The following is a 13,079-nucleotide window of genomic DNA, read 5'->3' as shown; positions in this document are numbered from 1 at the left end:
TTGAAAACCATACCACTGGACAGGTAGGGACTGAAATCTTCTGGATTTCCTATGAATTTTTGTCAGTCTGACTCCTGTGAACTTAAGTGCCTTTGGAAATTGAGACTTGGCTCTTCCACCTGTTGAATTTTACCTGTTAGCTGTAAAATTTACCCTGTTACTTGTCTGAAATAAATTCATCTGTCAGCGGTGGGACATTTCTTCATAAAATAGGAGGAGTTCTGTGTATTTAGAATTTGTCTTCTTGCAACCTGCCCTTAATTCAAAATAAGCAGGGGCTTGTTTGCTTTCTTTGCTGTATTGGGTCTGGTTTTTCTAGGTCTGGCTTCTATGAGGTGAGCCTATACTGTTTTGTAGAGTATCTTCAGAAAACCTTCAGCGCTGTGCTTTTTCCCCCGCTGCTTCCCTTGGGCACATACAGCACAGTAACAGACTGAGCTGCTCCTTCTTTTGCCTTGAAGATATTTAGCAGAGATGATCTTTCAGATTGCAAAATATGTGACCTTTGCACAATGCCATGGCTCATTTTTGTGGCCTGTAGAAAATTGCCCTTTTAATGCTGTTGTAACAGAGAATTTTCTCTCGAAGTATCTGGTCTAAAGGGCCCTATAAACTGAGAGGGATTGAACCAAACAGAAATAATCTGGCAGGGAAAGGAAACTCCGAAGTGCCAACTTTTCCATACCTGTATCAGTTGTAGTGTGGCATTCTGGCCAGGACATGACTCTTCTGTAATACCTATAGAACTTGTAGAAAGATAAACATAATTCTTAATGCTTCCACTAATACACAACCAATACATTTCCCTTCCCTAGCCTGCAGGCTCCCTGATAGCCATGGTGCCTAACTTCTCCTTGATGGGACCTTTCAGAGGACACATGAGTCTCAAAAGCAGCCGTAAGTATTCGAATTATTACTTGAAAAGTGACTAAGTGCTCCAATTTTGGAATAACAGCTTAAATATTATGACACTATTAAAAATACGTATTTTATTATCGCGACAATGTAAAGTAAGCCCTTCTTAGAAGGTTAAGTCCTTCTAATACCTTCTATTACAAAAATCTCACCTTCTCAATTTAGACAAACGGATTTCCTGTTCAGGATCTTCACCAAGCACCTGTAGAAGAACTGCTGGAAAGCTGTTCTGCCTTAAACTTCCCTTCTCAGAAATGCTGTTCCACTGCACCTTGCACCTTCTCCAAGTCCCTATTCCCACTTGTAAGAATTATCAGTCAGCAATGGTATAAACTCTTTTCAGTATAGCAGCTCTGCAGTTATATTAAAGTAAAATAATTGACATGTTACTGAGAACAGACTTTTACCCCAGTAAGCAGCAAAAAGTACTGGCTTTGAATCAGCAGTCTGGTGAGAAGCTAAGTCACCTCTTGTGGTTTTCAAAAGCTTATTTTTGGTTTTCAGCTACATGGAAAAGACATGTTTTATCACTGTCATTGTGTATCAGTCAAACTTTAACACTGCTATGACTGGATTTATGATATGACATTATACCTCTAGACATGATATATTCTCCAGACACGATCTGCAGAGGTAATCTCTTGCAATTCAATCAGTGGAAACTAGGTAAATTAGTCATCACACAAGTACACATTCAGGACTATAATAAATTTCTAGGGAAATCGTTACAAAGTTGGAAATAAAAAAGAGTCATTGTTGAGAGAGTTGTCACTGTTCTTTACTACTCGTTCTTGGGTCTTGGTTTCCTGGAGATCTTTCCTCGTGTGTAGAAATAAGATGAAAATATATTGGAAGTACAATAGTCCTCAGAGTTTGGAAAAATTTTCAAAAGCAGGCAATTTTCTTTACATAGATCTGTGCTCATATATAGAAAATGTTGAAACTCTCAAATGTTGAAAACTTGGATCAAGCAATTTGCTGAATGTTGCAGCAAATGAGATCTGTGTAAGGCAGCAGAAAATACAGAACTTGGATTCTGTTCAAAAATGGGCTTAAGAACATTGCCTGTCTTTACAGCACTCAAAAGGGCTGTTTCAATTTGACTTGACGTGTGTTTGCACCATCAACAGAGATTCTTAACAGGGCTACTTAAAATTCCCAGAAGATTTCTTTTTCCTATTTCCCTCAATTTGAAGTTACTCAAAGAAAACATAAGAAAAAATTGTTTGCAAGTGTAAACTTTCCAGTGAGTTCAAATAAGATCGCCTTCTGTAATCGTGGGAAATACTTAGTTGAACACCCCCTAAGCCTCCCCATTTCATTTGTTTTTATCCTTAAAGCCTTTTCTTTGAGAGAGGGATGTGCTTTTTCATGTCCTCTATTCAGAGAGATTGAGACACAAAAACACAAAATAACTTGCCAAAGTTCAACAGAAAGTCTCTGGCAAAGAAAGGAATTTTTTTTTTTCCTTTCCTTACATAGGAATAACCACAATGTTGCTTATTGCACAATGTCAGTAATTTTCTGGACACAGCATAGAGTTGGATTTTATGAAAGACAAAAATTAGATTAATCTACTAGTGCTTTGTATATCTTTAGCATTTCAAATTTGGGGCAGTTATTCATTTTGAGAAGAATGTTCTTTTTATAAATGGATTTTCCATCCCTTTTTAATCTCTGGATATTTTTTAGATTATCACTTCGTTCTTCTGCCATGCTGTCTTTTTCACTGCATATATTGAAATCAGCTTGTCACTGCCAATCAGGGAAAGATTTGGGGCATTTACCAAAATACTATTTTCTTTCCCTTACTGACAAGAGCATCTAGCTGCTGTGATTTAGGGCTTTGCCATTCCTTGAGCTCAGGAGAGACACCCCACTTGAAAGCAGATAGGGATGGTGCTGGGTATTACTGGAGAGCTTGTTCCAGTTGCTTTTGCCAGCAGGAGGTTACAGCACAACTGGCAAAATTAATGAAAAAAAAATTATTTTTACATCTTACGGTGCGGATACTGTAACACGCATATCAAACCAGGAGTCCCGTGGGAAGGAAATATATATGGACAGATTCTTGATAGCTGTTTCAGAGATGTTTATTTCTCCAGCCGCATGGCCGGAGCTCTGCCGAGGAACTGTCCCAGTCACGGGACCAAGGGTCCTTCTGCCCGCGCAGGGAACACAAACCAACCAATGGGAACGAGGCTGAGCAGGGGCAGGGAAGCCCCGTGTCTGTGCCCTCAGGGCCCCTCTCCCAGGGCTACACGGCGGGGGACGGACCCCAACATTTACAAGTTTTGGAATGAACAATGACTGGTCTCAAACACATAAAAGCTTTGAAACAGTACAGTACTGATTCTAACTATTTTATTTCTTTGTTATGGCATTGACACCCGTGCGTGGTTTCCCTGAATAAAATTGGACATGTATAGGCTCATGATTAGAAAGTTTGTCGTCTTTGTATTTATCTGCTTCATGTATCAGATTCCATTTTTACCTGTACTACTCATGCTCAGTTTGAGACAAGAGGTAAATACAGTTTGCTCAGAATGTTGCACCAAGTTCTCCACTGCTTCATAGCAAACATGGAGTCATTATTTCCACTGATGTCTCTGCACCTGCTTGTGTCCTGGTGGAAGCACTCTGGCTGTGCCTATGTGTTCCATGCACAGTCAGAATGGATGGCCCTGGAGCTGAAGCAACAGTACCTCTCTGCAGCACATCATGTTGGGATGTGCTGCTGCTCCTGGACCAGCTGTTGAAATTAAGTCTTCATGTCAGTGCCCTTCTGGCAAGCTTAAAACCACTTGCAGGAACACCTTAGTGAATAATACTAAGTGAAGCAACAAATCCAACATCAGGTGTTCTGTCCTGCTCTTTCTTATGGTGTGTGTTCAAAAGATGACACAATCAACTGAATATAGTCAAGCTCCTTTGTAGTGAAACCTGTTCGTAGCATTGGCTCACTTGGTAGGGAAGAGATAAGAAAAAGCAACACAGCAAGGATGCAGCCAAACTGAGATTAGAAGGATTGATTCCCAGACTCCCAACCCAAGGTCTCCTACTCTTTCAAAACACAATTAAAGCTATGAAACAAAGTTATTCGCTTAAATTGTACATTGGGGACGTGAACAATGAAACCATAATTTATTTTGTTGGCTCAGAAAACCAAATCTGGATAGGGTTGGATGGGCTGATTATCTCAGTGAAAGGGTCATTCTGGGTCTGTGGATGGAAAGCCAAAGGCACATTAGGTTTCTGATCTCCAGTATTCTGTTGATTCTTTGTATTATGTGCTAGTAACTTTCCATCTACACATCCTGTCAGTTAGGAATTAAGAGTGTTTGAGAAAGAAATAATATTTTTTTTGGAAGCAAATTGAAAGAAAATTATCTCTTTCAGCCACACTGCCAGGTTAAAAATTTACAATAAGTGAATGCTTATCTATTTCTTAACTTTTTTTTCTGGGTTAATGAACTTAGATACAGAGACAAATTTTTCTGAATCTGAGAAGTCTGGTGAATTAGAGATTCAGAGGGGTGTCATGGTCAGTCTGTGTTTAACACAATTCAGTTCCATGATCTGGTTCCTTTTCCAGCCCTTCTTCTGTCTTTGTATCCAGTCCATTTATCTAACTACAGAATGCTCGAGTTAGGTCTGGTATCACCAAGAGGTGAGACATTAATATGCATTTCTCAGTACTTTGTAATATTATCTAATAACACTATTAGCATTAATAATTGTATTAATGCTCTCTACTATTTAATACTCTATAGTATTAAATCTTTCAGAAGGCAAATGCTTTTTATTTTATCAGACATTGAACAGTGAGATTGTCTGTTATTCTCCAGAGTTCAACAATATCAAGGGCTCATGCATTACTTATTGCAAGCCATATTTCTCACGTACTCAAAAACATGAAAACTGGGAATAATCTACCACTTGTTCATTTTACTTTCTCTGCTATTCTTACTTTTTGAAATAAAAGAATGAATAGTGACTTGATGTTATTGCAAGCAGGAGAGGATAAATATTACAGTATTTTCAGAACTATTATTACCTGAGACATTGCTTGTCCCACTGAGTAAACTCAGTTTTTTTGCTCCCACAGCTTTTTCTCCTGGACCTTCCTGCAAGCTCTCCAACCAGTACATCATTCAAGACCACATGGTTGCTCATTTCAAGAAATTGATGTCTGTCGAAGGTGTGTACAGTCTTTAATTATGAGAATATCTATGTAGGTAAAAGGTGAAATCAGAGTTGAGGGTATGTTGGTTGTCCCTATTTTTGGCTGGCTGCTGAGTTTCTTCCCCTTTCTTTCCTCCCTCTCGCTGTCACTTACTCAACAGCAGTAGGAGGATTTAAAAGTGAGGCATAAAATGATGTGCCCTAAGAGATATGTAGAACACTCAATTGGAACTGTAACCTTGTCTTGGGAGAAGCTTGGGAAAATTCCGACTGTTGAAAGATGTGTAGTCTATGGAGTGAAACTGTTCCATGAAATGACAAGTTCATGTTAGGAAGAGGAATATTATCTAATTCCCCTGTGTTATTTTACTCGTAAATTCTGTTTAGGTGTATATGGCAGTTGACTAACAGGAAAGGTAAAATGAGAACTAGGGCAGGTATTTGTTTAATTGGGAGACACCACTGAAGAATAACAACAGGATTACAGGTTTTGATGTCTAGAAAGTTACAGTATCAGTCCTAAGTATCCCAGAGGGAAGTTCCACTAACCACATGTAGTCATGAGGGCTCTTCAAATGCTGTCCCTCCTGCAAATAGCCACAAAACCACTAGAAAAAAAAAATTTGGAATTAGAAAAAAATGTCCTCTGTCAATTGTCTGGAGCTGTGTAAACTTACAGGGGCTTCAGGTACAGATGAAACAGGTGGAGTTTAATGGCCATAGTTGTAATTTTTTTTCCTGCAAGACTTCCAGCCCTTGGGCTCCAAAGGCTTTCTGACCAAAAAATTCCGTGATTACATGCAGTGAGCTTTATAATAACAGAGCTATTGGACAATAGATGAGACTGCTACTGTGGTTTTTTTTGCCAGGAGACAAATCCTTTTGTTAATTTACAGTGCCAAATGCTTTATCTTAAACTACCTTGCTCAAATACAGTGCATCTTTTCATTGTGGTGTCAGAATAACTCTTTGAAGGTTTCATGACCTCCACCATGCTACAGTCCATGACCATCCCACTCATATTGGGAGCTGGAGGCTGGATTGCTGCTGTGTACTTTCGTACTTAAGTGACTTTTGCTTTTTCATGGCTAATGTCACAGAAACAGTGAACTCTAGGAACTGTAGAATTCACATCCTAGAACTTTGCTTATAAATATACAGAAGCATCAGGACTAATTAAGAGCAGCAAACACTGCCATATATAATTGAAATTTTATTCTCAGCTGGTGAAGTCTAAATGAGGGAGTGAAGATCAAAAAATAAAAGGAAAGTAACAGAGGTGTTTTGCAGTCTTTTTGTCAATTACTTTCTTACAGCTCAGAAGAAAATACACATCAGATATTCTTAGTATAAAAGGAGCCAAGTGCTTTGTTCCCAACAGGTTTCAATTGTTTTTTTCAAATGTCAGTCCTGCTCCTCTGCAGGAGAATTCAGCAGAAATCAGTCAATCTGGAAAGATATTTTCACAGTAGGTGCTAGTCAAAATTTCCGGTGGCCAAAATTTCTAATTCTTATGTGTTTCACAATCTGAACTTACAGTCCTCAAAAGTCAGATTTGGAACCTTTAATCTTAAAATACTTATTTTACTTATTATAGTGCTTTGTCATTCACACAGGTTTTCCTTGTAGAGCTAACTTTTGCACACATATCAAAACCAGCAATATTTCAAGGATATCAAGGGTCTCTTCTGTACTTACCTGATGCTGTGAAGTGCTGATTTGCCACCGGTTCCATACAGATTTACAGATTATAGAATTTTGTGCCTCTGAAAAATCCGGTCAGGGTTGTCCAAAGGCCTTCTCCAGTATCCTTCCAAATATTCTCCAATCTTTTTGAAATACACCCTCTTTTTAAACTACAACCTGTTTGGCCTCACTCCAGACAGTGGCCAGCCCCACATGTCCAAAACTTTGGAGCACTTGTACAAACTACAATTTGCTTTGACATTTGGCAATAACCACCAAAGATGGAAATGAAGTCAGTGTCCTTCAAGTGTGACTGGAATATTGAGCTTCTAGGAGATTGCTTTTCCCTCCACAATCAAAAATAGCATTTCCTCATATACCTCAGTTACATCCAGGGATATGCAATTTGACGTAGTGCTCCGTTACCATCCTTAACTTCTCCTGTATGGACACAGGACTTAATGAAGGCTGAGGAATGCTTGATTCCTCGAAGCTTACTCCATTTAATGTTTTACAGTGAAAACCAAATGACCAAATAACAGAAAACCTGGTGTGCAAAACTGTTGGTAATTGTGTAATGAAATAGCTCCTTTTGCTAGGAAGACAATGAAAAACTGATGACCTTGAACCTCAGGACATCTTGAACCACCATCTTGGAGCATCAGTTGGCAGTTTCCCCTCTCTGATAGCAGCTGTACTACTCATCCATATAAACTTTCTGGGTAGCAGTAAATGCCAGTACAAAATTAGTACAGCTTTTCTTAAATCATAAATTAAAATGAAGTTTAATAAATATAGCCGAACTGGCCCTAACTTCTATACCTAAGTATACATGGGTGAAAGCCACAAAAATCACATCCACATTTGATACTGAAGCACTTACCTTATGCTTTTATGTAGAGAGAGACAAGGGGTCAAATCCTCAAACAGTCTCATTGCAGTTGTACTTGTATTTGGTTTAACTCAACTAATTTCAGAGCATTTAACCTGTACCAGATTTTGAGAACTGACCATGGACAAAGATAATAGCAGAAAATGCTGTTCATCAATAGGGAAAAATGAGGATTTAGTGGTCAGTAGATCTGTATTATTAACAATGCTAGTATTATGCAGTCAGTACTATATTCCAATAGGAAATTCAACACTTCAGGATTATCAGTTTCATCTCTACCCTTTTTGCTATGATTATTTGTGATGTCAGTGTTTCATTGGACTGAACCTACTTTTTGTTAATACAGCTGCTGTTGATTCATCTGCACCAAAGAGTTTGCATACCAGTGTTAAATGTGAGTAGTTTCATTTTGGTTTGTTTTCAAAATAGGTCTGCCTCCATTTGTTTGGTTTGGAAGCACTTGTCTTCTTCCATGATGGAGGTGTTCTGAAAAGGCATATATGTGCTGAAAATATGCATTATCAGGGTTAAGATAATAGCATTTAGTATCTAATCTAGTATCTAACTTAACAGCTGTATCCAGCACTTAGTTCTTGTTCACACAAATACAAGCTAACCTGCAAAGTGTGGGACTCACTGATGCACCTACTTCAACCAATGTTGTTGGAGGCATAGACTGCTTTACCTTTCCAATCTAAACTCAGGCCACTGGCCTTTTGAATTCCTTGCTATTCCACAGTGTATTTTTCATTTCCCTAACGACTCCGTGTGTCTCTGGATGTCGGGCACACGAGCGCTGAAACAGGTTTTGAGGAATAAATGGGGGTTTGGTAAGGGAACGTTGCACTGCACCTTAACGCCACCTCTTGGCTGAAGCCTGCAGGACCCAATGTCAAGGCAGAGTCTCTCCCGCCCTTCCCTTTTTGTAAGGAAGAAAGATTGATGAAAAGGAGCCCGTTCATCCCTTTCCCTGGAAACACAGCGTTCAGTTTGGCATGCGTTTGGTTTCCCTTATTTACCAGGTTGTGAGGCATATTCTTCTTATCTCTGTTCTATCTTATCTCTCTCTGATAGTTACATACAAGGCAGCACACACCCTTCCTACACTGGAACCTCCTATTTTAAAATGAAATTTTATAAGCTGGGAAAATGGAAGCTGCTGTTTTTGCACAGTGCATGCAGAGTGGGAACCACGTATCTGAGAATTGCAAAGGGCTGTTGCTCTGAGGAGGGCATAATGGGCTCGGAAGCAAAGATAGCTCAGAGGCAATGGTGAGAAGCAGTTGTTCCAGCAAGATACACACAAGTCAAGAAGGCAAACATAACCCTTGCCCACAAAGAGTCAGAAAAATGTATCATATGAGATCTTCATTAGACAAGAGCAAGAGAACAAGTTCAAGATCATAACACATTACAGTCAAAACTCCCTTAGCTTTGTTTTTAACTCCTCATGATCAACAGTGTTTTCCATTCTTTTTCAGATTAGAATTTTGTATTAGTCACTTTAATAGTGATTAAAAAGTGCTCTAATAATAGAAAGAAATGCCATGGAAAGTTTTCTGAGAACATTAGTTTGACGAAGAGATGATCCTGACACAGAAGTGCATGAGTAGAATCTCACCTCCTTGAGACTGTCAAGAGGACATAGTTTGTTTAGCTGGGTTTGCCACAATAGCAAGTGTTCCTAGATGATGTACCAGAGGGAAACATTATCTGTGTTTCTTCAAATGCTTTCTTAGCAAGATACTCATTTTACAGAGCTAAGCAGAACTGAACTGTTTTGTGCAGTTTTTGTTAATTTAGAAGCCTGCAATGAGTACAAGATGCCTGGTGGTCATAGAAGCTGTAACATGATACTCCCAGCCAGAGAAAGTGAGGACCCAATATAATTTTTGTCAGTAGCCCACTGGGGAAATGCAAATCACCTTTCTTGTTTAATATTTATCTTCACTAAAAGATACTATATATGAGTAAAGTCCTTTTTCAGACAGGTTAGCTTCAGAAATGTCTGTCTTGGCAAAGGAAATTTTGTCCCTCAAAGAATAAAACTCAAAATTTAGAATTCACCATGAAAATGTGCATCAGAACTTCTGTGTTCTGAAGAGTTAAGTAGGGCAGTAGCACAATGGTGGTACAGTTGCTGCTGTTGGGGTTAATGTGCAAATCATTTGAGCAGTATAAAATGATTTTATGCCTACAAAAATAGGCTTCTGTTTATTATTTGCATAATCAAACATCGTTTGCATAAACAAAATAAATTGGTCTGTTTTGCCAGCCTACTAGAATAACAGGAGGACAAAACTAATTTTCTGCTTAGTACAAGATTACAGCGTTTTCCTCTTTTCATGTGCAATTTTCTCCCACAACCAGCTCCCACTATTGCTTTTGCTAGTTACTAAATGTGGAGTGCTTTTAAAACCTTGACATTTGTTAGAACTTTGACAGATACACTCTGAAGCCATATATTTTCTTATCTGTTCTCAATCCATACACTCAGTTAGGTATAACCTTGTTTTCCAAATGTGTGAACTGTGTTGGATTTTTCCAAATGTGTGATCTGTGTTGGATACCACACGTTTCAGTGGTAGGCTGAAAAGAAAATTCAGGTCACTTGGTAGTGATGGAGACATACAAAAAACTGTAAAATTAAAGACTCAAACAGCTACAAAGATTAGTTCTGGGAAGCCAGAAGAAAATACAGAGCACAATTCTTTGTTTCATTTTAAGAATAAATGCACAGCAGGTAAAACACTGTAAAGAATTTGCTAGTATTTCCTATAAATAAATTGCACCATTTCTCAAGCTATCTGTAGTGTTGCACTGCAAGTGCAACTGTACAGACAAAGTGTGAGATGTGCAGTATATAGGACTTTCTCCTGAGTATGTTCACATATATTTTGGATTTTCAATTCTAAGCTTTAGAAGGACACTGTTTTAAATTTGTTGCTTTATTGGGGTTTCTGCTCTTTTAGATTTCATAAAGTTCCTAATGTTGCAGTGGGTAAGAGTGCCATTGAATTAGCTGATTTTGTTTCACATAAAAAGTTATTCTAATGACCTTTAAATATGGTTTGTAAAGAATAGCAAGTGCCAACTTTCATCAATTCGTGAGAATAGAATAGAGTAGAATAGAATAGAATAGAATAGAATAGAATAGAATAGAATAGAATAGAATAGAATGGACTATTCAGCTGAAAGGGACCTACAGTGATCATCCTGTCCAACTGTCTGACCAATTCAGGGCTGATCAAAAGTTAAAACATGTTACTAAGACATTGTTCAACAGCCTCTTAAACACTGATGGGCTTGGGACATCACCTACCTCTCTGGGAAGCCTGTTGCAGTGTTTGACCACCCTCTTGGGAAAGAAATGCTTCTTGATGTCCAGTCTGAACCTCCTCTGGCACAGCTTTGAACCATTCCCACAATTCGTATCACTGGATGCCAGGATGAAATAATAGTTGTGTCTCTTTAATGTCAAATAAACATTCAAAATGCTCTTGAAATTGCACAAACTTATGACAAAAGTTAGGGAGAAACAGTTAAGATAAAGCTTCCTGAGCAGTCACTTCTCTCCGGCATAGAGCTGGCTTTGTTGTAGCCATAAAACTGCATCTCCAATGTTTTTATGCTAAAAATCAAGGGCCATTTTTCAACTTTCATTAAAGAATGGAAACATGTGTCTGTCCCATGCCTTAAGAACAGATATATTAGCTGGAGATGCTGCAGGAATCAGGGATATGAGAAGTACAGTTCATCATCACAAGTGTTATTGTGGAGATAAAATTAAGCAGAGGTGTTTTAAGAGTCATGAGAACAGCATGATTTATGAAAGTACTGTGAAAACAGGAATTCCTTGGCCATTCCAAGTGTCTGTGTAGGAGGATGTTTACATTTCTTACTCTCAGCAGAAGGCACACTTCCTAGAAAGAACATCTAATGAGTATGGAAAGAGGGTAAGGTGTGCTGCTGAAGACACCAGTGATAAGGTTTCAGAAGAGTCTCAGGGATCAAAAAGAAGAATTCATGTTCCAATGGAAATGTGAAAGTTCTGGGGCAAGAAAAGAAAATTTGATGAGGCATTGTTTCTGTCTGAACAAAGGAGAAAGTCAGGTTTTTTTGTTGGAAATCTGTGCTTTATTTATTTATACAGCACTGAGCCTGAGACTTAAACTTAGCTGTGTCCTCCAGAAGGTCCTCTAAATTTCTCAGTTATTAGGGATTAATTATTCACCTTTATTATTAAGCATTTGAATCACATTTTTGGACCTTGAAAGCATAAGACAGCTCTAGAAGTCTCTTCTAACCATTATTTCCATTTTAAAATGATGTTCTGCCCCAGATTCATGGAGCCCAACTTTGAGTCAGATCTCCTGAGGCTGATTAGCTCAGTAAGGGGAGCAGAAACCTTGGCTGATGTACATATGATGCTGTCCCAGATGCGTTGGCAGAAAACTAGGAAAAACACTCATGAAAGATTAATCAAAACCAGCCCTAAACAGAAGATCCGTAAAGGTAACTCACAATTCATACAGGAGAATGCAGTTCTGAAAATCTCTACTAAAGCTCAGTGCTTCAACTCCACCACAGTCCATCAACACAGGGAAGTGCAGGGGTCCAAGGCACCCTGCCCTAATTCTCTTCCTACTCTCCCATTCCAGGAATAAGAGTGTCTTCACCAGGGCTGCTCTCATGTATTTTTTTTGGTCCTAGTTTTGCAGTATCTGCTCAGCTTCTGTTAGCAGAGTACTGGGTATCAGTTCAGCAAAACACACACACCAGCATGGTGAAGCTGTGCTAGGAAGTGGTTGGGTTACTCTACCCAAGCTAAAAAATCTCCTGAAGGAAGACCTAAGGTAAATCTGCCTCTCTGAGCACACTTTCAAGTATCCACAACCTTGGTCTTAAGACAAACCCATTCCTTCTCCTCTCTGTTGAGCTAGAATTTGATTACCAAGTCAAGGTCAACTACCAGCAATGGTAAGATGAGCTTTTCAGACCACTGTATGTTTTACACAATTCCCTGGACTTTAAAGAGTACAGGATATTCATTTACCCAAAAGGAATTACAAGTAATATTTTATGTAAGTACATGAGGCCATGTGACTTACTTTTTCACCTTTTGGGAAGTGTTGATCATGTAATTGCTTCATATGCTGTGACTCATTTTTATAAATATGAAACCCAAACACACAAACAAATGTGTGCAGAAACATAGGCTTTAGTAATTGGAAAAAGGAATAGAAGGAATTTTAAGAGGTATTTTATTTTTCCATGTACCAGCAGAGTATTTAAGTGGTTAGATGTGGCACATACTGGTCTTTTTGTAACCTGTGTTTTTCCCTTTATAATTCTCTGCATGAGACAGACATTAGCCAAAATAACAATTTCCATTCAGGTT

The 13,079-nt window shown here is 38.6% G+C and overlaps 1 protein-coding gene across 1 annotated transcript in view; it reads left to right on the top strand.

Annotated features, from left to right (window-relative positions):
* The first annotated feature begins 481 nt into the window (after positions 1–481).
* LOC116441276 (spermatogenesis-associated protein 7 homolog) overlaps positions 482–13,079 on the top strand; it is a 34,970-nt gene continuing 22,372 nt past the window's right edge. The window contains 3 exon segments of the mRNA XM_032102986.1: positions 482–897; positions 5,024–5,116; positions 8,025–8,072. Coding sequence (XP_031958877.1) covers positions 837–897; positions 5,024–5,116; positions 8,025–8,072 — 202 coding nt within the window. The 5' untranslated portion in view covers positions 482–836.

This window comes from Corvus moneduloides, chromosome 3, assembly GCF_009650955.1.
Source record: "Corvus moneduloides isolate bCorMon1 chromosome 3, bCorMon1.pri, whole genome shotgun sequence".
Classification (NCBI taxonomy): domain Eukaryota; kingdom Metazoa; phylum Chordata; class Aves; order Passeriformes; family Corvidae; genus Corvus; species Corvus moneduloides.
This window is presented reverse-complemented; position numbering and strand designations above follow the sequence as displayed.